Here is a 26,861-nt window from a genome sequence, read left to right on the forward strand (position 1 = left end):
GATTAATTGTGAATAGTTTTTATTGAAATTATGACTCTACTTAGTACAATACAAAAGCAGCTTTTTCTCCAACTCCTAAGTAATTATAATGTAATTCTGTGGTTTCAATAGTTTTATATGTGAACTATTTTGCTTGCCTTTTCACTTGTACGCCCCTAATAAGATTATATATCAGTGGTAGTGTATATGTATACATATACAGTACTGTGTACTTATATAAACTACATGTGAGTTTTTTAAAAGTTTTTACACATTTTTTATTGACAATAGAAAATATCATTTAATATTAATCTATTATGAATTAACAACAAGCCTTAGTCTTTGCATCCCTTTTTGATATGTATAATTGTAGTCAAAATCAAGTTAGTTAAATTCTTCAGGCAGTATTCGAACTAAGAGTTAAATCATATCATTGCCTCTGAAGTTTTGTTTAAAACTAACATCAGTGCCTACATAAGAACAATTAATGACTCTTCCTAGCCCAGTAATTCCATTTCTCTCACACGTTAGAAAAATAAGTACAATTTCTTACTTAAGAAATTTGACAATATTTTAAAATCAAAACTATTGAAAGACAATTCTAGTAACCAAAAGCAAGAAAGAAGCTGTTGACAGTTTACATTTATTGTGCTGCTTCTAATTATTAAAAAAAGATGGTTTTAAATAAATTTATTCTAAAAGGCACTAGGCTATGTGTATAAATTTTATTAAGTATTATTGACGTCAAAGGACAAAAGCAATCTCTCCTTGTTTTTAAACTAGACTACTTCTTATCCTTTCATTTTTACCAAAGTTTAAGACATACCTATAGAAAATATTTTAAAATATGAATAGTCCCCCAACCTCCTTTAATGCCAAATAAATATTTCACTTAAATTACTATTAATTTTATATTTTCCCCATTATTTTTAATACTCATTTCCTCAAAAAGATTTGGTTTTACATGATTTTTTTTTAATTTGGGAAGATTTTTAGTGCTTGTCTAAAAAAATATTTGTACAATTGTGTAATTACATAAGCTTAATGCTTTTAAATTAACCCTAGATAATATATATTTATAGAAATGGAAGGATTCATTAAATTCTTTGAATAAACCATAATTTAGTATAACTTTATAGGTATATAGCAACAGTCAACTGTATTCAATTTATTCTCAAAACACTAGAAAATAAAAATCTTTCTATATCTTCTGTTTCTTTACCATAGCAATCTTCTTAAGGTTATCTAATGACATACAGAGAAGCTAAAGAGGTTTTGTGTTTTTTTGTTAGACATCAGACTTTATAGCATTTAACAGTCTAAAAACAAGGAGACAAGCATTATTAATTTACATTGTAATTTATATATCAATGGTTTGTAGTTTTAGAGAAGTCCCTCAACAGGATCAGAGACTGTTTTGTTTGGTATTACATAAGAACAAAAGAGAAAATATTTTTTGTTTCCCCTTTCATGCTAAAGACCTACATAGATGGACTGAAAACATGTATTTCTGAGCATCCAAGGTTTCAGTGCATAAGACTATATTTTTAATAATAAGAAATCTCTATTAATACATTTGCAAAGCAAACGTAAACCAAAATATATTGAAAATAATTTCAACAAGTGGTATGTTACCTGGGTGGAGCTGGTGGCTACCGAGATGCAGTCAATAAAGCTGTGTCTTCGAGTGAAAAATGCAACTATCTGCTGCCAGCGTGAAGGTTCTGGCTCAGCTTGCAGTTCATCTGATGAACCCTTTTTTGCCCAATGTTTCTGCTTTGGGCCTACTGAGCCATGGCTAGAGCTAGTATTGCCTCCTCGACTGGCGCGAGAGTATAGAAGTGTGTTGTTCCCGAAAATGTAATTCATCTCTGCAGCCCTGCAGGTGGTTGCCAAGCAGTCTTACTTCTCTACCAGCTGCTGAGTGGTGAATGATCGGTAAAAACTGCAGCTAGAATTACAGCAGCATCACTTGCAGATCAGGGAAAATAAAAACCTTGAGAAATGATGCTCATTTTCTCTGTAAATTCTTCCCATGAAAGAGCTTGTATCTTCCCTCTGTACCTGTTAGTTGTATGATGGCTGAGTTTTTATTTGCAGACAAAAAAGACGGCATAAGGTTGATGTCTTTCTCATGATTATTTTTTCACCAGCGTCTGCAGGAACCAAAAGCTGTTCTTTTGTTAGCTGATAACTAGACGGAATGAAATCCAGGAAGTGAGGTCGATTAGCAGGTAAAGAAGGATGTTATAAACACTGGACTACCAACACCCTTTGGGGCTGCCTGATTTCATGCACAGGGTACAGAAACCCTGGATTATGAAGTTTCAATCACAGTCTGTAGTAAAATCCAGTGGCATCTTCACCGCTTAAGTAATTGTAAGTATGAACTGAATTTAAAAATACAAGAGGATTCTCTTGCCAATAGTTCTGATTGTTTAAATAATTTTACTGAAGGAGCCTTTGTCATTCACATATAAATTTCCACATTAGGAAGGAGCTCACATTAATTAGGTTCCAAGTTTTTAAAAGGTACTATTTACATTCAACTCTGAGGATCTAATGCTAGAGGAAAATCCATTTGTAATGTGGCATGATCATTTATGTAATACATTGGTTCTTAATGCTTTGATAATTGAGTCTGGAGACAGAAACAGATTAATCAGCAAAATAAATATTTGGCTTCCGGAACTTTTGTGATAAAAAAAGAACTGTTAAATTATCACCATCATCTCTCTCATATATTATAAACACTTAGATTAACAAGTTATGAATTTTTAAAAATGCAAAAGAATTAAAGGTAAATTTTTTGTTTTATAACCAGCAAAGCATGTTTTATCCAACACTATATAAATAATACTCTGGGGTTCACTAAATAATATTGTTTGATTGCTAGACAGACATTTTCTAACATCTAATATCTAGGTCTGTGTTTCTCATCATAGTAGTCTACCTCAGAATCACCTAGGATGCTGGTTAAAAATGCAGACTGGTATCCCCTCCTCACCAGAAATTTTTAGGGTAAGAGGGATTTGAAATTTTCATTTTTTTTTAAAGATTTTATTTATTTATTTGACAGAGAGAGAGACACAGCGAGAGAGGGAACACAAGTAGGGGGAGTAGGAGAGGGAGAAGCAGGCTTCCCGCGGAGCAGGGAGCCCGATGCAGGGCTCGATCCCAGGACTCTGGGATCATGACTCGAGCCAAAGGCAGACGCTTAACCAACTGAGCCACCCAGGCGCCCCTTGAAATTTTCATTTTTAAAAAGGCCCTTAAGTGACGCTTAAGCAACCTCAAGTTTAAGTTAGATTTCTAACCCTGCCCTGTTAACACTGCTACATTAGTATGTAATATATGGTTGTTTTATTTTATTTTTATTATTTTTTAAAGATTTTATTTATTAAGTTGACAGAGAGAGACACAGTGAGAGAGGGAACACAAGCAGGGGTTGTGGGAGAGGGAGAAGTAGGCTTCCCGCAGAGCACGGAGCCCGATGCGGGGCTCAATCCCAGGACCCTGAGATCATGACCTGAGCCAAACGAAGGCAGACGCTTAACGACTGAGCCACCCAGGCGCCCCTATATGGTTGTTTTAAAACAATATATGAATAAAAATGCTACTTGATAATTTACTAATGGTTGAGTAATTTAGTTTTTAAGTTGATATAAGCACATCACAAATCCCAACCTCAGCCATATACTTTTTTTTTTTTTTTTGAAGATTTTATTCCTTTATTTGACAGAGAGACACAGCAAGAGAGGGAACACAAGCAGGGGGAATGGAAGAGGGAGAAGCAGGCTTCCCGTGGAGCAGGGAGCCTGTCAGCCATATACTTTCTCAGATGTGGACTGACCAAAAATCTTGCTTACTACGTGCTTACCACACCAACTAAATGTAGTCTATTAGAAAATAGTATTGGCAAACTATGACCTCCGGAACCATTGCAAATCCTGCTTCAGCAAGCAAAGATGCTAATAGCCTCTCTCTGATTCCATCCCTAAGATATAGACACATGCCCAAAAGGGTTGCAAGTCATGTGGGACTCTTGAGAGCTAAGACGCTTTGTGACAGAGATTATAGCACAAAGTTTGGTGCTTCTTCCCAAGGACTCTGCAGATAGTAGTTGACAATATTGTGACCCTAGACAGATTGGTCCTGTCCATTTAGAGGTAAGGGAACAGGAAAACACTAAGGGTAAACAGAGAACTAAGAATTCTCTGAAGGAAAAAAATTAAACCTCCTAAAAAAAAAACAAAACCAGTAATATGGACCAGGTATTTAATAAACAACTGGCTGGTGTGGTTTATACAAATGCTCCAGTAATTGGTTTGGAACCAAAAGATGTACCTTGCTGATCCATGTCTGATGAAAACCCGAGATGGGGGGAACCCTAGAACTGATACAGGTTCTGTTATTCTGGATTGGTATGGAAGATACTGTACACAAATGCTGAATGCAAATTTCCTACTCACATTGCAAACAATAATAACACAATGAATACTAAGCCATTTGTGTACATAGATTTCTTACCTAGGGAGCCAAAGAGCTCAAAAACAATCTAAAGCTTATAGGTCACTCCATCCCATATATCCTCTAAGTACTGGGAAAAGTGCTTTTCAATGCACAGATTTTCTAATCAAATCCACTGACATTAAGAAAGCAACTCTGAGTTTTGAGAAAGGCTTTTTTATGAAAATAACCCATTACCTGTCCTACAAAAATCCAAGGATTATCTCACCCATTGCCCAGTAGTCAATGCATGCATACAAAACCATATGTGTATTTAAATCACAAATGGTTTCATTTGATTTGATTGGGAGATGAAAGGTGACCAATTCCTCACTGATTTCTGCTTTAGAATAGCCCTACTTATATAGCAGAGCCAAAAAATAAACTCTATTCCATTAAAACAAAATTCAAGCTCATTATGGAACCTGGAAAGTCTATTTAAAATAATGAATTAAAAAACATACACTATGTCAAAATCACCGAATAACTATTAACATTTTAATATGATTTAAATATTTTTTTCTGTACAGTTTACTTTTTTCACAAAATGATAATACTATCTGTCAAAGAACTCTAAACCATAAAGCTTAGGTAAACTGAGTACATCCATTTAGTGGATTATTAGATGACCAAAAATATGATTATGAAGAATTTATAACTGTGAGAAACTTTAGGTAAAGCTTAAGTAAACTGAGTACATCCATTTAGTGGATAATTAGATAACCAAAAATATGATTATGAAGAATTTATAACTGTGAGAAATTTTAGGTAAAGCTTAGGTAAACTGAGTACATCCATTTAGTGGATAATTAGATAACCAAAAATATGATTATGAAGAATTTATAACTGTGAGAAATTTATTTTGTAACATTAAATGAAAGTAAGGACCATTCAAAAATATATATAGAATAGGTAGGCCCTCAATTATTTATCATTCCAAACTCACAAATAAACCCATAAGTCTTCAGGTATAGTAACAAAGGCAAGGATTAAAAAATCTCAGTGAAAAGCTTAGAAGGTTGAGAGGAAAAACAATATTAAAATTCTAAAATACTAAAAAAAATTCTAAGTAACTACAAAGCTACTACACTATAAATGCAACATAACATGCATTTTCCTTACACTTTTATCTATATACAACTGTACTAAGACTTGAAAAATTTTTTTCTACTCCATTTATTTAAACAAAACAAAAGACACGCAGTTCACCCGCTTTTCCCACTCCCCTGCCTCTTATAACCACCAATCTTTTCTCCACGTTATAAAAGAAATCACTGGTATTTGTCTTTCTCTGACTTATTTCACTTAGCATAATGCCCTCAAGGTCCACCCATGTTGTTCCAAATGGCAAAATTTCATTCTCTTTTACCACATGTACCCTATTTTCCTCATTCATTCTTCTGTTGATGGATTCTTAGTTGTTTCCATATCTTGGCTACTGTAAATAATGCTTCAATGAACATGGGGGTGCATATATATCTTTTTGAATTAGTGTTTTCATTTTCTTCAAATAAATACAGAGACGTAGATTTGCTGGGTCATATGGTAGCTCTATTTTTAATTTTCTGAGGAACCTCCCATACTGTTTACCACAACAGTTTTACCAATTTACATTCCCACCAACAGTACATGAGGGTTTCCTTTATTGCACATCCTTGGCAACACTTATTATTTCCTATCTTTTTGTTAAGAGTCATTCTAACATTCTAACAGGTGTGAGGTAGTATCTTGTGGTTTTGATTTGCATTTCCCTGATGATTAATGATGCTGAGCATCTATGTTTTCATATATCTGTTGGCCATCTGTATGTCTTCTTTGGAAAAATGTCTACTCAGATCTTCTGACATTTTTAAATCAGTTGTTTGGTTTTTTTGCTACTGAGTTGAATCAGTTCTTTATGTTTTTTGGATATTAGCCCCTTATCAGATATGTGATTTGTCATTATTTTCTCCCATTAAGTAGTATGCCTTTTCATCTTGGTGGCATAGCTTCCTTGGCTGTGCAGAAGCTTTTTAGTTTGATGTAGTCCCATTAGTTTGATTTTTGGTGTCAGATTCCAAAAATCATCACCAAGACCTATGTGAAGCAGATTACTGCCTATGTTTTCCTCTAGGAGTTTTCTCTGAGGACAAGACTAAGCTGAGATGACTGATGACACAGATTGGTTATTTGCTTAGAGAAACTCTGCTCATATATACACAAATCCCTTCTGTATGAGCACCATCTTGTGGCCAAATTGTATGCAGACTATAAGATTACCTTAATACACCAGGGCCATCCAAAAAAGATAAAATTCAACATTTTAATATATTCGAGATGTGAAAACAAAATTGATTATCAAAAAGTACCCATTATATACTCAAAATGGGAAAGATTCTATTCAATAGGCATATATTTGCTTATGTCTATTTTTCTGCTACCCCATTTCTCACAATATCTGAAAAACTACCAACTACTGCTGGTGATCTCATTTGATAGTATGCTCAGTACTACTGGATGAAATGTATCCAGGCTAGGTGATATACTTATTTAAAATAATTATCTGTTCACATACTCTTCTATCTTCAATTTCAAGTCCTGCTTAACTATGTTTACTCTGCACATATTGGTTTGAACATATTTTCCCTGTCATTGAAAACGAAAGCCAAATATGAATTCTTTAATTTCCTCAATGATCAATGCAACATCCCCTACTAAGCAGTGCACCTAATGTCCTCCTTGCCAATTCGTCCTGAATTAAATCTATTTTGAAATAGGCTGGAGTTTTATTTGTTCAATTTACTCTTCTGACCATTTTTCCTAATTCCTAGCTCATTTTCAGTTTTAGGAATCTTGACACAGTTATTATGATATACTATTATATTCATAACTGTTTAAAATCTAAACTTTCTTTAAAGATTTCTTACATACCACAAAAATTTACCCACTGCGTCCTTTTCTTCCACAGTAGAATTCTTCACCATTATATTGCCAATTTCTTCCTTGAAACTGCCCAGCACTGGCAAGAAAGTTTCCCTTTCGGAGTCTTAAATCATAATTACGTTTAGGCTAAATAAGGCCCAAATAAAGTAACTTTCAATCACTATCTTATTTCATTCATTATTTCAGTAATGAGAATCAGCACCAGTACTACAAGAACCTGACAGATTATTTCATAGCCCATTTCATGGTGGCAAACCCTTCATAGGGCCACTCATCAGCTCAGGATTGAGGCCCTCATTTGCTAACAAGTTCCCAAAGCTACGGTATCATGAATTTTCCTGCACTTTTACAGTTTCCTCTGATTATCACCCTGCTACTGTACTTATTTTCCCCAGTAACAGCCTCCTCCTCTCAAATGGCATCCTGTCCACATCTTCAACACCTTGTCCAAATATCAATTTTCTTTTTTCAGAATACTACCCAAATTTTTCTCTTTATTTTCTGTTACATACTGTGTTATATCTCTCCATAAAAAAATATTGATCACTGAAATCTAACAAAGCAACTAGCACAGATGTTTAATAAATGTTTGCTAAATGTATGTATTATTTGATAAACAAAATTAATATTCTGGCAGATGATTTTTTTCCCCAAAATCTTATAATCAACTTTATTCAAAAGTTTTCAAAAATTTACACTTGACAACAGTCAATGCAAAAGTTCACATCTGCCAGATACTCATATTGGCTATAGGTGCATTCAATCTTATACTGAGTTAAGCAATGCCCATGGTCAACTGTGAGGGCTTTACATGTACTCTTTAATCTTCACCACAACCTTCTTCATTGTGATTTAACAAATATGCTTGTCTTTGTAAAGCTTACTTTCTAGCAGGAAAACAGTAAGTACACAAGTGAACAAATAATCTAGTTTGACCATGAGCACTGAATCCAAGGGCCAGCAACTACCAACCTTCTCCTGAAATGAAATTAATAAGACTCTCGCTTTTATTTTAAGTTGTCAATTTGCTAAAATATTCATCAGTTTATTTATATTCAACTTTTAAAAAGGGGTTGGGACTCTCACTGTGCATGCCCCTGTCAGAATCTGCATACACATGGAAGTAACTACCAAAACACCCTACCAAAAGAGGAGTTGAGTGTATGCAAAATGATTTTGCATAGTTTGTAATGATCAGAATGACCAGAAAGTCGAAACATCAGAAACAAAGAATTATACTTACCTGGGAGAGTTTCGTGACTAAAGTAATAGTTTATATTAATTCAGTCAAGAGAAAATAGGCATAAACAAGAACAGCACATAAAGCAGGAGAGAGTGCTTAGAATTCAAGTGTTCTAAAGTTCTATGTTATTCAGAATGAAGCTAGGAGGTATTTATTGACTTTAGATTTTTTAAGTTAAAAATGTATATCAAAATTTCTAGGATAATCACTAAAGGAAGAGGAACAAATAACTTCCAAGTAAATAAGATGGAGATAAGGCAGGAGAAAATATAACCTAAAGTAAGATATGAAAGGAATAAATGTCTCCTACTGAGAAAGAGAAGCTGGAGAAACTGCATTTTAGAAAGGCTCTATTTCTGCTGTTTTTCTGCTAGGCCCCATTTACTCATGTTCTATATTTTGCATATGAGTAAAAAACCAAAGAAGCTATGTTCCCACTCCAAGAAGGGGAAGCAAGAAAGTTAATCATTCTCTGAGGTTTGTCACAGGCCCTCAAACACCTGATAACATCTAAGGAGAGTCAGATCCTAAACATGTTCTGGGACGTCAGCTTTGAAAAAACCGCGGCTGACTCTGGCATCAATACTTTCTGCCTTCAATGATTTATAAAATAACACCTATTGTTCACCTGTTATTCCTCTGTGATTAGACCCTACCCTGGATTCCTGAAGAAACACTTATCCTGGACCCCTTTCCCAATATAAACCCTGAGCCCCAAGTGAAAAAGAGACTCATTCTCCTTTCCTTCCCGAGTCTTCCAGACACTCCACCTGCTATTCTCTACCTGTCACTTACGCTATTCAGTAAACTCTGCTTTCACGTGTTTGATTGTGTTGATTTCTAACCTGCACGAAGCCAAGCACTCTCTTGGCTGGTCCTGAAGGACCCCCACTTCTGGGTTCTCAGACCCAGACTGCCTGTATCACTATGTTTAAAAATTAAGAAACATACTCATAGGGCAAATAAAATCACAAGGGAAATAAAAAAAAATGTTAGAATGATAAAAAAAAAACATTACATGCTAAAACTTGTGGATACAAGTAAAGTGATTATTAAAGCAAAGTTTACAAACTCAAATACTATTAGAAAAGGCTGACATTATTACAACACACAACTAAAGAAACTAGAAAAAACAAAAAACAGAAAACCCCAAACCCAAACAGAATAAACTCAAAGAAAGCAGAAGAGAAAAAATAATAATGGTAAGAGGAGAAGGGGGAAAAGAGAGAAGAACTGTCTCTGTCACTAATAGCCACCAATTTTTTCCTCTCTGTATCTCTCATTCTTCCAAGGGAAGGTCAGCTTGCTTCTACCAAACACAACCTTAGTTTGTATGTAGGTTATCCACACATTTAATAGATTTACATGAACACATGTATTATGTAGGTAAATGTGTGTGTGAAAACAGGGAGGGTGGGGTTGCCAGCACATGGGGGAGGGACACAAGAAGATTCTTTAAAAAGAGATGAATCTTTGAAAAGACCATCTTTTGGCAAGAATAGTCAAGGGGAAAAAAAAACAAGGCACAAATAAACATTATTAGGAATAAAAAGGGGGCCATACCTAAATATGCTATAGACAAAACCCCCAGGATATTAATAATATTTTGAATATGAAATGGACAAATTCCTGAAAAAATAACCTAGCAAAACTATTAATAGAAAATCTAAATGGTATAACCATTAAAATTTTTAACTAGAAATACTAAATCATCTGTCAAAGAAAATTATAAAACATAGGTTAAGTTTTACTAGGAAAAAATTATCCTTATTCATAATACATACAACCAACAAAGGATTAGTATACAGAATATATAAAGAACTTGTAGGGGCCCTTGGGTGGCTCAGTCGGTTAAGTGACCGACCCTTCGTTTCGGCTCAGGTCATGATCTCAGAGCCCTGGGATCAAGCCCCATGTTGGGCTCCACACTCAGAGCGCAGTTTGCTTAAGGATTCTCTTTCTCTCTTCCTCTGCCCCTCCCTCCACTCGCTCGCTTGCTCTCTCTAAATAAATAAATATTTAAAAAAAAAAAAAAGGACTTGTACAGATCAGTAAAAAGGACACCAAAGAGAAAAACGAACAAAAATCTTGAGAGGTTATATCACAGAATAGAAAACCTGAATGACCAATAAATATATTCAACCACATTATCAAACAAGGAAATGCACATTAAAATCACAATGAGATACTATTTCAAGCCCCAAACAATGGCAAAAACAAGAATACCAGGTATTGATGAGAATATGGATCAGTTAAAACTCTTGTAATATTGCTGCTGAAAATGTAAACTATCTAACCACTTGGAAAATAATCTGGTGTTATCCACAAAGATATGTATACATAACCTATGTTTTAAACAGCACTTTTTATATTAGTAATATTCTGAAAATAACTCAATATCCACCAAAAGTAAGATAAATTATAGTGTATTCATAAAAGAAAAAACTCCAGAGCAATGAAAACAATCTCAGGAATATAATGTTGAGCAAAAATGTAAAGCTGAGATTATATGCAGTATAATTCATTTACATAAAATTTAAGATTAGCAAAATAAACAATATATTGATTGGAGATCTAAATGTGTGCTAGAGCTTTAAAAGAAACCAGGATTGTGGTTATTTCTGAGGGGAGTTAATGTTAGTATTAATGCTCTTTTTCTGTACCTACTAATATTTAAAACACATTTTAAAAATATTTCAATGTGTAGTATTTGAAATATAATAGTTATTTCCTTTCTGGGAATTTTTAGGCTTAAAGATAGTATCACTGAATAAAATTTATTTATAAAATATATCCTTAAAAATATTTTTAGAATGCTAATAAATATTACAAAATTCCCTATAACTAAGAAACCATAAACAATCAGGGGGTGAAAATTCTACATGAAAGAAGAGTTCTCTCTGAGCATGAGCTACACTAGTAACAAAAGTAATATATAAATCATAGGAACAAAATAAAGTTATCATCCTACCTTTATTGGTGAAATATGAGAATGGGAAACAAATCCATGGACATTCTCAATTTCTGACAGGTTCTTCTCGGAAACATGAACTAATTCCGGACCTATCACCTCATTAGTGATTTGTGGGGATATGTGCTCTTGAGGAGGTGTATCTTCATCCTGATACCGGTATTTCTGTAAAGAAAATTATTATATTTGATAAAATCCTGAAAAGCAAGGTGTGTTCAATTTAAATCATGGTTTCATAACTGGCCAAATACTCAATAATATTTAACCATATGGAAAGTGTATTGTATAGTTAATGCATAAGGTCTGAGAGAAATAGGTCTCCATTTTATTTTTTTAAAGATTTTATTTATTTGACAGAGAGAGACACAGAGAGAGAGGGAACACAAGCAGGGAGAGTGGGAGAGAGAGAAGCAGGCTTCCCGCGGAGCAAGGGGCTCGATCCCAGGACCCTGGGATCATGATCTGAGCCGAAGGCAGACGCCTAATGACTGAGCCACCCAGGCGCCCCTAGGCCTCCATTTTAAAGTCATGCCAATTTTTAATAAAATATTTGATTATTAAAACTAATTCAGATTATGGGAAGATGGCTGAGTAGGAAGCACAAAGAATTTGTCTTTCCATTTAGAAAATTACACAGGCAGAATCTGTCTGATGTTAACTATTTTGGAACTCTGGAGTCAGTGGAAGGCTTGCAACCTACAGGGGGGAAAGTTGGGATGGTAAATTGTGATAAATTTAGGTCAACTTCACCACTTCTATTCATCATAGTACTGAAGTTGCACCCAGAGCAATTAGGCAAGAAAAAGAAATGAAAAACACTCAAATTGGAAAGGAAGGAGCAAAATGATCTATTTACAGATGATAAAATGTATGTAGAAAACCTTAAAAGACTCAGCAAAAAAGCTGTTAGAACTAATGAATTCAGCAAAGTAGCTGGATACAAAGTCAACACACAAAAATCAGTTGCATTTCTATACACAAACAATCTAAAAAGAAAATTACAAAAACAGTTCCATTTGCAATAGCATCAAAAAGAATAAAATACTTGGGGATAAACAAGGTGAAATACTTGTACAATGAAAACTATAAAACACTGCTGAAAAATTAAAGATGACAGAAAAAAATGGAAACACATTCTGTTTATGGATTGGAATACTCAATATCGTGAAGATGTCAATACCAACCAAAGCAATTTATAATCCCTGTCAAAATCCCAATGACATTTCTTGCAGAAAGAGAAAAACCCATCCTAAAATTCATGTGGAATCTCGAGAAATCTGAATTGCCAAAATAATCATGAAAAAGAACAAAACTGGAAGACTCACACTTTCTCATTTCAAAACTTACTACAAAGCTAAAGTATTCAAGACCAGTTTCGTATTGGCATAAAGACAAACGTACAGACCAATGGAATAGAATAAAAGTCCAGAAGTACACCTTCACATAAATGGTCAAATTATTTTCAACAAGGGTGCTAAGACTACTCAATAGGAAAAAGACAATCTTTTCAACAAGTGGTGCTGGGAAAAGTAGATATCTACATGCAAAAGAATGAAGTTGAATCCTTACCTAATTTTTACCATGGGTAAAATTCAAAATGCATCAAGGACCTAAATGTAAGACTAAAACGATAAAACTCTTAAAAGAAAACACAGCACACAAAAGCTTCATGACATTGCATTTGGCCATGATTTCTTAGATATGACACCAAAGGCACAGGTAACAAAAGAAAAAATAGACAAATTGGATTTTATAAAAATTTTAAAATTTTGTGCATCAAAAGACCCTATCCACAGAGTAAAAGGAAACCCACAGATTGAGAAAGTTTTGCATATCATATACCTAATAAAGGATTAATATCCAAAATATATAGAAAACTCCTAACTAAAAGTCAACAAAAAAACCAAACAATTCAAACATGGGCAAAGAACTTGGACAGAGATTCCTCCAAAGACGACAAATGAATGGCCACTAAACACATGAAAAGCTGCTCACATCACTAATTGTTACAGAAATGCAAGTCAAAACTATGAGATACCACCTCACACGAATTAGGATGATTCCTATCAAAAACAAACAAACAAACAAACAAAAAAACAGAAAACAAGTTCCAAGAGAAACTGGAACACTCGTGCATTGTTGGGAATATAAAATGGTACAGCCACTGTGGAAAGTAGTATGGTGGTTCCTCAAAAAAGTAAAAATAGAATTACCATATGAATCCAGCAATTCCACTTCTGGGTATATACCCAAAAGAATTGGAAGCAGGGTCCTGAAGAGATATTTGTACACCCATGTTCACAGCACTATTTACAATAGCTAAAACATGGAAGAAACCCAAGTGTCCATCAATGGAGAATGAATAAGCAAAATGTGGTATAAATATACAATGGAATATTTTGTTTTAAGATAAAAAAAATTGTGCAATATGTTACATGTGCGTGAACCTTGTGAACATTATGCTAAGTGAAATAAGCCAGTCACAAAAAGACAAACACTGTGTAATTCCACTTATATGAGGTACTTAAGAGTACAGCTGATCCTTGGAACAACAAGGGGTCAGGAACACCAACCCCTATCAAAAATCTGTGTATAACCTTGACTCCCCAAAAGCTTAACTACTAATAGCCTACTATTGACTGGGAAGCCTTACCAATAACAGAGACACTTAACACATATTTTGTATGTTATATGTATTATATACCATAATCTTACGATAAAGCTAGAAAAAAAGCTGAGAAAATCATAAAGGATAATTATGATATATAATTGTAATTTTATAATCATAAAAAAACAGACTAGTATCTACATATATTTTATATTAATAAATACTTCTTTCTTAATGTTTTTAATATTTCTAAGCTATGCAGTTCATCTGAGAGTTTTTTTAAACTGTTGCAAATCTCTAAAAGATTTTCCAATATATTTATTGAAAAAAATCTGCAGATCAGTGGGCCTGCACAGTTCAAAACCATGTTGTTCAAGACTCAACTGTAGTCAAAATCATAAAGACCTAAAGTTATAATGGTTGTTGCCAGGGGCTGGGGGGAGGGGACAATTGTGACATATTATTTAACAGACATAGAGTTTCACTTTTATGTGATGAATAGAGTTATGGAGATGGATGGTGCTAATGTTTGCACAACCATGTGAATGTATATGAATACCACTGAACTATAAACTTAAAAATGGTTAAATGGTAAACTTTTTGTTATGTGTACTTTATCACAAAAAAAAGAAAAAAGAAGTTTAAGAAATAATTCAGAGCTAGGTGAAAAATAAATCTGAATACTGATTTGCTCATTTCTTACCGAATGTCAGGAAAGCTGTATCTCTAAATACACAGTTGTTTAAGTGAAGTCAAAATGAAAAGCCAAAGTTGTTTGGATAAATTAGTTTGGTTTTCTTATTCAGTTAACTGGTATAAAAATGAAAAGTCTTTTCAAATCCTAACTGAAAATTAGTCTATTAAAGAACAGTATTCTTTTTATCTACAAGAGAACCTTGTCTCTTTCTCTCACTCTCTCACACACATATAATTCTATGCAATCTATTTTTAAAGGAACATAATTTTAAGAAAACTAAAATCTACCTTACCCTATACACAGAAGTAAAGGAAATCATAATTATAAGGAACTGGGAGAAAATAAAAATACATGTTTTTCAACTCAGGCTGAGAATGTGTATACACATACACACAAAACCAAACAAACTAAAATATTCTCTACCCTCCCCCAAGAAACATACTCATAAAGAAAAAGACACAAAAAGCCACGAAAGAAACAAATTTTATAACGAATAAAAAATTATTAGCCACTGTTAGCAGCTCTTATAAATCATTAAAAAAAACCATAGCAAACATAATAATGGTATATTCACAAAAAGCATACAAACAGATCAGTAAACTTGTAGGAAAAACATGCTCAACATCCTAGTAAGTAAAAATTACAGTGTTAGCATTCAGAGAAATGGGTATAAATCATCACATTCTTGGTAGGGGTCTTTTTCTGGTGGGCAGATTGCAATGTTTCAAATGTCCTGAAAATGTTTCTACTCCTTGATCCAATAATTCCACTTCTAGAAACTAATCTTAGATATAGCATCAGTAAGGAACAAAAATATTTGTTGTATATAGACAAACATGTACATGGTAAAAAACATAAAAAATCCCTTTAACTGTGAAGTTGAGTGCTGAAAGTTATTACACAACCTCCAGCATCACTTTTTAAATAACATCCTTCTGTGAAATGGCAATTACCTGGGAAACAATCAGGCTCATATCAATATTAGCCAGTTCATTTAGCATGATATAAGAAAGATTTTTGCATGTTAACCTCGAATTATTTTCAAAACCAATGAAAAGAATTCTCTAACTTTATCCGGAGTAAGGCTGAAGTTACAAACATACTCACAAAATTTAACACAGTTTAAATACTCAATGGGGCAGAAGCAAAATCTAAGTATGCTTATGCTTTAATAGTCAATACGATTATAAGGAAAAAAACTTGATTATCATCTTTTTTTTTTCTTTCCTTCTCCGCAGGCTCCCCCCATAGTCATCTTTTCAAACTTTATAGGTACTCCACAACTTAATATGTACTTTGGAGAGAGTACATGTAGAAAGATACTATAGTAAAGTCTGGAATGAAGAGAAATTGGAAACAAGCTTCCTATCAATACACCAAAAAAAAAAAAAGTTAAATAAATTATGGTACATTCTACAAAAGTTATATAGACATTAAAATGGGTAAAAATCTACTTCTAATAGGAAAAGCTGAAAATACAGATTGCTGAATGAGGAAAGCATGTTTTGAAGCTAACAGTTTGAACATTTTATTTTTTAGATTTTATTTGAGAGAGAGGGAGCATGAGCAGGGGGGGAAGGGGCAGAGGGGGAGGGAGAAGGAGACTACCCACCAAGCAGGGAGCCAACAGAGGACATGGAGCTAGATCCCAGGACCATGAGATCATGACCTGAGTCAAAGGCTGCTGCTTACCCGAGCCACCCAGGTGCCCCAGTTTGAACATTTTAAAACAAAGCAATAGTACACTTATGTATATGTATGATATGTAAATGCATATGCAATACATGTGTAAAAATATATATGTATCTTCATGTATATATATGTCTGTGTGTTTATCTCTCTCCATAGCCATGAATGTACATAAGTAATTTGAGGGAATCTAAAAGGATTTAAAACAAACAAAAAAAAATGGTTCAGACATTGGGGGGGGGAGGTGCTATGGTGAGCGCCGTGAATTGTGTAAGACTGATGAATCACAGACCTGTACCTTTGAAACAAATAATATATTATATGTTTAGAAAAAAAGAGAAGATAGTAGGAAGGGAAAAATGAAGGGGTGGAAATCAGAGGGGGAGACAAAACATGAGAGACTATGGACTCTGAGAAACAAACAGAAGGTTCTAGAGAGGAGGGGGGTGGGGGGATAGGTTAGCCTGGTGATGGGTATTAAAGAGGGCACGTGTTGAATGGAGCACTGGGTGTTATACGCAAACAATGAATCATGGAACACTACATCAAAAACCAATGATGTATGGTGATTAACATAATAAAATTTAAAAAATGGTTCATTTTGAAAAAGAAAGAAATCACTAAAAAAATCTGTCCTTTAAATATCTTTTAATAGATGTTACCCCTTGTAATTACTGAAAAACTCAAGGCATTTGACCTGGGGTCTCCCAGTAAAAATCACTCTATACTCATGGAACCATTCAATGTGGCCCTTTGGCTTTTGTATTTTCTGCAAAGTGGCAGCTGAATGCAATAGCTTGACCAGTCTCATGTTTAATCCTTTTGGCAAGACTATAGATAGTACTGTGTCCTTTTATCAAGAAGCACATAAGCTCTGGTTCTCTCTTTTTGTGATGTTAGGAGCTCTTGATACTCAATGGCCTAAATCAGTTCATTTACTGGGGGTTGCAAAATGGTGACAGTCTAATTCTACTATTTCATTTTCATTTACTGAATGGTATATATAGAGAGAAATATTTCTCTTCACCCACTATCTGGTTACCTACTGATATGGTTCACACATGAATAACAAGAGAAATACTTAAATTTGTTCCTTTATTTACCAGTTTTCAAGACAGATTAAAAAAAAACTGGGCGGCGCCTGGGGGGCTCAGTTGTTAAGCATCTGCCTCTGGCTCATGTCATGATCCCAGGGTCCTGGGATTGAGCCCCACATCGGGCTCCCAGCTCAGCAGGAAGCCTTGCTTCTCCTTCTCCCACTCCCCCTGCTTGTGATCCCTCTCTTACTATGTCTCTCTCTGTCAAATAAATAAATAAAATCTTAAAAAAAAAAAAGAAGAGTGCAAATGTATTTAAAAAAAAAACAACTGGTTCCCTATCATTCTCTTAAAGCAATTAGGAGGTTTTTAGATATCATGCAATCCTGATCAAAATGTCATCTGGCATCTGGCTTTTTTTTCAGCAATTGACAAGCTAATCCTAATATTCATATGGAGATGTAAAAGACCCAGGATAGTCAACACAATCTTTAAACAGAAGAGCAAAGTGGAGGACCCACACTTCCCAATTTCAAAACATTCTAAAGTTGTATTTTTTTTTTTTAATTTTTATTTATTTATTTGACAGAGAGAGACACAGCAAGAGAGGGAACACAAGCAGGGGGAGTGGGAGAGGGAGAAGCAGACTTCCCACCGAGCAGGGAGCCCGATGCGGGTCTTGATCCCAGCACCCTGGGATCATGACCTGAGCCGAAGGCAGATGCTTAACGACTAAGCCACCCAGGCGCCCCTAAAGTTGTATTTTTTTTTTAAAGATTTTTTATTTGAGAGAGAGCGAGAACGAGCGCATGAGCAGGATGAGGGGCAGAGGGAGAAGCAGACTCCCTGCTCAGCAGGGAGCCTAATGTGGGGCTTGATCCTTGGACTCTGGGATCATGACCTGAGCTGAATGCAGACGCTTAACTGACTGAGCCACCCAGGTGCCCCTACAAAGCTGTATCAATCAAGATTGTGATACTGGTGTAAAGACAGACATGTATCAGTGGAATAGAATTAAGAGTCCAGAAACGTATCATCGCATTTATGGTCAAGTGATGTTCAACATGGGTGCCAAGAGAATTTAATGGGGGAAAGAATAGTCTTTTCAATGAATGATGCTGAGACAAGTGGATGCAAAGCAATTAAATTAGACCTCTTTCTAACACTACGTATAAAAATTAATTCAAAATGGATCAAGATCTAGATATAAGAGCTAAAACAAAAAACTCTTAGAAGTAAACATAAATATACATCTTTATAATCTTGGATTCAGCAATGGTTTCCTAGGTACAACATCTAAAGCATAAGGAGGTAAATTTGACTCGATATAAATGAAAAACTTTTGTTCATCAAAGGGCATATCAAGAAAGTGAAAAGATAACCCTCAGAATGAGAGAGAATATTTGCAAATCATATATCTGGTAACAGCATCTAGAAAACATAAGATGTCTGGTAAGTCTCCTGAACACATAATGAATTCTTACAACCCAACAATTAAAAACTGAATTTTAAAATGGGCAAAGAATTTAAACATTGTTTCCAAACAAGATATATAAATGGACAGTAAACACATGAAAAGATATTCAACACCATCAGTTATTAGAGAAATGCAAATCAAAACCACAATGAGCTATCACTTCACATCCACCAGGATGGCCATAATCAAAAAGATTGATAATAACAACACATGTTGGTGAGGATGTGGAGAAATGGGAACTGTCAGTGCTGGGGGGAATGCAGTCATCCTGGAAATAGTGAAGCCATTCTGGAAAACAGTTTGGTAGTTCCTCAAAAGGTAAAAAGAGTTACCGCCGTTTGAGTAATTTCACTCCTACATATACATCCAAGAGAACTGAAAAGGTGCATCCACACAAAAACTTGTACACAAATATTCATAGTATTATTATTCATAACAGCCCCAAAGTGGAAACAACCCAAATGTCTATCAATTTATAAATGGATAAATAAAATGTGGTATATCCATACAATGGAGTATTATTCAGCTATAATAAATTATTTATACATCCTACAACATGGAACTTTGAAAATATTATGCTAAGTGAAAGAAGCCAGACACAAAAAGCCACATACTGTATAATTCCATTTATATGAAATGTTCAGAACAGGCAAATTCATAGAACCAGAAAGGAGATTACTGAGTTCCAAAGAATGGGAGCAGGGAAAAATGGGAATCAACTGCTGGTGGGTACAGTGTCTCTCTGGGTGACGAAAATGTTCTGGAATTAGTGCACAGAGCTATATACTTTAAAAGGATGAATGTTATGGTATGTGAATATATTAATTTAAAAATTATTATTAAAATGTCATCATAAATGAATGGATTACACATATCTGATTGGCTTAAATCCACTGCAAATATCCTTTTGGAAGCTCAAATTGTCTATCTCTAGCCAGTAGGACTCTTTTCATCTCTGAGTCCCCTTATACCTGGCAATTTTAAGAAAGCTTAATACAACAAAATATAGTTACCAAAAGGAGAACTCCATTTTTTACTAATGATTCCCAAAAAAGGGATTCCCTGAGGTACAATTATTACTTGAGAAAGTATTTCCAAGTAGCTTTCCAGGCCTACCATTACACTGCATAGTAATATTCATCTGTATTTCTTATTATCTAAAGGTTGATCTCAACCAATTACCAAAAAATTTTAACATTGAAAACTTCATATAAAACCAGTTTGCTAATACAGTAGAATGCATAAAACTAAGCCTCCTACAAGGATGGCCCATGTCTAAATTAGCTAACACTTATACTAGAAAAGAATTACAAAACGGGAATGAGAGGACAGGGATGGAGAAGGAAGGAGATTTAAAAATGACTGTATTAGCAGCGCCTGGGTGGCTCAGTTGTTCAGCGTCTGCCTTCGGCTCAGGTCATGATCCCGGGGTCCTGGGATCGAGCCCCGCGTCAGGCTCCCTGCTCGGCGGGAAGCCTGCTTCTCCCACTCCCACTCCCCCTGCTTGTGTTCCCTCTCTCACTGTGTCTCTCTCTGTCAAATAAATAAAATCTTTAAAAAAAATGACTGTATTAAGAACATTCTAAATACCCATTTAGAAACTTTCCCATTCTTTTTTATGTTTTTAAGGTTGGTATCTTCAGTATCAAACCTTCCACTGCTCTTCATCTTGGTTAACAATACTGGCAACATTACTACTTATTGACGACAGTGACTTGAAAGCTATTTTAATTTGGAATGTAAATATGTTACTACTCTACTGCTGTAACATATTTTTCAGAAATGTTTCTTAAGAAACAGTAAGTTTTCTGTTTTTTGTTTGTTTTTTAAGATTTCATTTATTTCTTTGACAGAGAGAGACACGGTGAGAGAGGGAACACAAGCAGGGGGAGTAGAGAGGGAGAAGCAGGCTTCCCGCTGAAGAGGGAGCCTGAGGCGGGACTTGATCCCAGGACCCTGATCTCATGACCTGAGCCCAAGGCAGACACTCAACAACTGAGCCACCTGGGCGCCTGAAACAGTAAGTTTTCTGATAATGGACACCCTGCAGATTACCGAAGCTATTAGAAAATTTAAAATGGTTGAAATTAAGACCAAAAACTTACTAAGTATTTTACTAGTATAAGGTTCTTAAAGCCCATCAGCAGAATAAACATAGTTCTTAGTTTGTAAATATCTCCTTACCTACCTCTCAACCTATAAATACTTGTTCCTATAATAAATTAAAAAGAAATATTTTTGCACCACATGTTTTACTAGCACATTGTTCCATGTACCCCCAACATACTTGCTATAAGAAAAGCAATAAATAAGACATCAAGTCTAGTGGTGGGCTTTAATGTTAATTTCTAAAACAGATGAAGATTATCATATGTTGAGGAATGCAAACATAAAATCACCACCAGTTTGGAACCCAATATCCAAATTTCAATAAAAACTTATGTGCTAGGTATGTACTGTGGGTGTTTGCAAATATGGAGATAAATAAAACTTAGATGTTGATATAAATATTTAAATATGTTAAAAATCAATGGTAAAGACCTGTAAACCATTAGGAGAGAGAAGAAATTGGAAGGAAGGAAGGAAGGAAAGAAGGAAGGAGAAAATTGAAATGAAAGAAGTTAGGAAATGGGAAGAAAGAGTTAAAACACATTCATGAAAACTATGATAAATATAAAATATGATGTGAGGAATTAAAAAATGAATGATTATAATAAGTGTATTATGAGTACATTTAAATTCTATCAAGTAATAGCTCATTCCTGCATTCCTGAGGATGATGGAAAGCTTCTAAATTCATTAGACAATCAGTTTATAGAACCTTAAAACAAGAAACCAATCTTACTTCAAATATGAAGACAAAGATGTTTTGGAAGGCAAAACAGCAAATTAAATACAATGGTTCATGTATTCATTTTTTTTTAAAAACCATATGAACAGATCAAAGAACAAAGTTCATATGATCATCTTAGTAGATGCTTAAAGAACACTCTATCTGCCACAAAGTTAAAGTTAAACCCATTCCTAACTACAGGGCGGGTTGGGGGAGGCAGCTCGTATTAAATAGAGAAAAAGAAACACTTAAAGTAGCTACCAGTAATCATCATATTTAATGATGAAGCATTAAAAACATTTCTATAAAGTGAAGATCAAGGCAATATCTCACTCTGACATAACATTTTTCTAGCATTTCTAAACAATCTGCTAAAAGCAGAAAAAGAAAAGGGATGCCTGGGTGGCTCAGTAGATTAAGCGTCTACCTTTGGCTCAGGTCATGATCTCAGAATTCTGGGATCAAGCCCCGTAACAGGCTCTCTGCTCAGTGGGGAGGCTGCTTCTCCCTCTCACTCTCCCTCTGTGCTCTCTCTCTCAAGTAAATAAATCTTAAAAAAAAAAAAAAAAAGAAGTAACTTCCTAGAACTGCCCCTGCAAAATTGCAAAGGGGTGCGAGCATTTTTCAGAAGAGATGCTCAGAGCTTTAATAAGTTTCTTGGAGAGATTTGGGATATTTAGTTTAAGTAAGTTTGGGGGCTTGGGTGGGCGAAAGGGCCAAGAACTGCTATACCTGTCAGAGAAAGACCCAGAATGATCACTTTTAAGATATGCTATAAAAGTGATAGAGGGCTGTAAGGTGGGGAAGGGAAAATATGTGTATGAATACTGTGTAAAAGAATTGTAATTTTAAAATATAATATGCAAAGAAGTCATTCTTTTTTTTTTTAGACATTATTTATTTGAGAGAGAGGTGAGTGAGAGAGAGAGAGAGAGAGAGAGAGAGAGCATGAGTTGGGGGAGGGGCAGAAGGAGAGGGACAAGCAGACTCCCTGCTGAGCAGAGAGCCCAACGTGGGGCTCGATCCTAGGACCCTGAGATCATGACCTGAGCCAAAGGCAGATGCTTAACTGACTGAGCCACCCAGGCACCCCTAAATAAGTCATTCTTATGTAATGAGACAAGTTATTACAAATAGATAAAAGGTAAAATCCAATAGGCATAATTCTAGTCATAACTTCCACTTTGCTCTATTAAATTATGACTATAAAGAAAAACCTGAATTTTAAAATGATCAATTCTATAACAACCTAATAGAAAAGTGGGATATTTTTATTTAAAATTTTTTGTTTTAAAGGAAACTATTTTGTAGTTTCAAAGTTTACTATTCATAACAAGATCTAAACTTCCATTTCATAAAATATTTAGAAAACACTGTCACAATCTATATTATGAACTTTTGGAAAACATAGTTCTAAAACCCACAGATTACAGTATGACCTTTTAAAGACTGAGTTTCCTGAAAAACCAGGATATTTTAATTTCTAAAATTGATCTACTAGCTAATACTGTATTTCACCCAAACCAGTACATATCATCAATCATATGGCACCCCACTTATTATATGTACCCCTTAAAAAGGAAAAACCCAACAAACTGTGAAGTCCATCAATTGCAAATGCTTCGAAATTCAAAAAGGTTAAAATCAGAAGTATCTCTTACAATCAATGAAATACATTCATTTATAACCACAGAAATGTTCTGTATTTCTTCCATTACTTTCACTTTTTGGATCTTTAACAGCTAAAAATCATTATTTTCAAGAGTTAAAATATACTTTTAAGGGCACTTTGGTTGGGCGACTACCTTAGGCTCAGGTCATGATCCTGGAATCCCTGGATCAAGTCCCACGTCAGGCTTCCTGCTCAGCGAGAAGCCTGCTTCTCCCTCTAACCCTCCCCCCTCTCATGTACTCTCTCTCTCTCTTTCTCACTCTCTCAAATAAATAAATCTTAAAAAAATAAAATATACTTTTAAGTTTCAAGGTCAAAATAAATGGCCTCAGTGACAAAGAAACAGGCATTTAATTTTGTCACTCAGGCAGCCTAGAGCCGCAGCACAAATGACTAAAAACGTTGGCAACACTATACAGTTGACCCTTGAAAGTGGGTCCTTATATACAGCTGTTTTTTTTTTTGACAAAGATAGGACAGTACTGTATTTTCTGATTTTCTTAATAATTTAGTTTTCTCTAGCCACTTTAAGAATACAGTATATAATGCATATAACATACAAAATATATGTTAATCAACTCTATGTTATCAGTAAGGCTTCCTGTCAACAGTAGGCTATTAATCAAGTTTTGGGAGAGTCAAAAGTTATACAATTTTCAACTGTGCAGAGTATTGTGCCTCTAACCACCGCCAAGTTATTCAAGGGTCAACAATAATTAAGATAGGGCTGGTGGGTGCCAAACTGGTACAGGTCAAAGACACAAAAGCAGTGGGGCTACTTTTAAGATAGGCACAGAAAGCAATGAAATGCATCAACTGCAAAGAATCATGCTGGGATTGGGAATAAGTCTCTAGGTAAAAGGCCCTGGTACAGGTAACTTGTCTTTAATTTTCTTAAATAGAGTTCAAAGAACCCCTTGCTTTCAGCGTAGCAAAGAGCCAAGAGCTCTTTTACTTTCCAATTAAAAATTTAATCTCATTCCTATGGCTTATTTAGGAATAATCAGGTATGAACCAATGTGATTTCCACATTGCATTAACATCATTCTCTTCCTTACCAATCCTGAATGAGATAAATGCAATACAAAAATGCATACAAAACACTGTATTGGTTTTGTTAATAGTGGTTTAATATGAAACTGCAGAAATAGAACAGAATCATATAAATATAACCACTAACATCAGATTGATTTAGAGCTTATTTTTCTTGTCCATGACAAAAGCTGTTTCAAGACCATGTTACCGCCAGCTCCAGACAAACTGTTTTAAAGTGGGGTGGACTATGTTATTGGTAAAACATCTGCTGGTTTGGGATAGCAACTACAATATGGTTTTTCCTATTTCATTAGTTCATTAATAAAATTAACTATTACATGTATTAACTGAGAACTGGGATGAAAATTTTAGATACAATTAAACCATTGCCTGTGGTTAAACAATTCTCAGTTTTCAGCCAAAATGAATAGAAACCAATCTATATAACCAAGTGAAAAAATATGGCCAAAAATTGATTACTACTTGTAGAAGAACTGATAAATATCTCTAAGTAAACAATTCTTTCACCTATTCACTTGCTTGGAATAGAAATAAATTTAAAATCCCTGGAACCACTGACAGTAATTGCTGAAAGGCTAAGGCCCAAGAACAGAATTACTAATTCAAAGCATTTTAAGAAAGGAATTGTGACAAGCCAAGATAAAAGATTTTCCCACACCAAATGATATTAAGCTTACAGATAATGTGTTTGGTCTTCATATGATAAAGCTATGCATGTGAGAAACAGTCTGCCTTACCAATATTGGTATTTACTGCCTTCACCTTCCCCCAGAAACAAAGCCTGGGTTGGAAAGGGACAGGGGGAAGAAACAACAAAATACAATAAAAATAAAATTGCACTGTTTTATGATTTTATAAGAATAAACACACTTCAAAATTAGCCACAGATGAGATAAAAAGCTGAAACAATAACCATGAAAAAAAAAAGAACTTCAAAAAATAATTCCTCAGAAAGGACAAAAAAATCTAGAAACAATCTCACTTAGAAATGTAAATGCAGGGCTCCTGGGTGGCTCAGCCCCTTAAACCTCTGACTCTTGGTTTTGGCTCAGGTCATGACCTCAGGGCTCCACACTGAGCATGGTGTCTTCTTGAGATTCTCTCTCTCCTTCCTCTATCCCTCCCCCACTCTATCTCTCTCTCTCAAATAACTAAATCTTAAAAAAAAAAAAAATGTAAATGCAAAATTCCAAAATAAAACATTACCAAACAGAACTTGGAAGAACATCAAAATAATATTAGAAACCAAGTAGAACATACTCCAAAAATGTCAGAATAGTTAAATATCAACAATAATTTAATATAACTGACCTCTCTAATAAGGCAAGAGGAAAAAATTATAGTAACAAATGCGAAATAGCCAACAAAAAACTTCCATTACTGATGGTTTTACAACTACTACCACCTCTTAAGAGTGAAACCCAGGAATAGATGGACAATTTCCTACATAAATCAAATCAAAAACCACATCATAATTAATGGCAAAATATCAGCCATACACTCCCTAAAATCAGAAATAAAACCAATTGTGTGCTTTTCTATGGATGCTATAACAAGTTACCACAAATTTAGTGGCTTAAAACAAAACAAATTTATTATTCTTTCAGTTCTGTACCTGAGAACTCTAAAATGGATTTCACTAATATCTAAGTGTCAGCATGGCTGCACTTCTTTTGGAAAAATCTGTTTCCTTGCCTTTTTCCAGTTTTTGGACGCTGTCCTTGGCTACTGGCCTAATTCTTCCATCTTCATAGCAAACAATGTCAGTCAAAGTCCTACCACATTTATATCTTTGGTTCTGTTTTCCAATTCCTGTTTCCACTTTTAAGGAACCTTGTGATTACAGCAGGTCTATGTGAACAATCCAGGATAATCTCCCTATCTTCGTATCAGGTGATTAGCAACCTATTTCCACTTGACCTTAATTTCCTTTTGCTATGCAACCCTAACATATTTATAGATTCCAGGGACTAAAACACAGACATCTGTGGGGGGAGGGGACATTATTGTGCCTATCACAGTATGCCTTTGGGAAATAAATAAGTAAATAATCTACAATGTAAAGAATCAAATAATTTCCACAGATTCTTCTAAGACATTAAAAAAAATCAGTATTTTTTTAAACATTTTATTTATTTGACAGAGAGAGAGAGAGAGACAGCGCACAA

General features: G+C 34.7%; 1 protein-coding gene across 9 annotated transcripts in view; it reads right to left on the reverse strand.

The window, feature by feature from the left end:
* DLG1 (discs large MAGUK scaffold protein 1) overlaps positions 1-26,861 on the reverse strand; it is a 257,311-nt gene that overhangs the window by 139,041 nt on the left and 91,409 nt on the right. For 8 of the 9 annotated variants that reach the window (XM_088024979.1, XM_088024980.1, XM_028100854.2 and 5 more), the window contains exon 5: positions 11,625-11,789. In XM_088024979.1, the coding sequence (XP_087881105.1) occupies positions 11,625-11,789 (165 nt within the window). Of the gene's footprint in view, positions 1-1,614; positions 2,168-11,624; positions 11,790-26,861 lie in introns of those variants that run through there. The other variant, XM_028100859.2, reaches the window with a different exon arrangement.

Source organism: Eumetopias jubatus, unplaced genomic scaffold (assembly GCF_037043125.1).
Source record: "Eumetopias jubatus isolate StellerSeaLion01/CBP00866 unplaced genomic scaffold, mEumJub1_p1.0 scaffold_1, whole genome shotgun sequence".
NCBI lineage: Eukaryota > Metazoa > Chordata > Mammalia > Carnivora > Otariidae > Eumetopias > Eumetopias jubatus.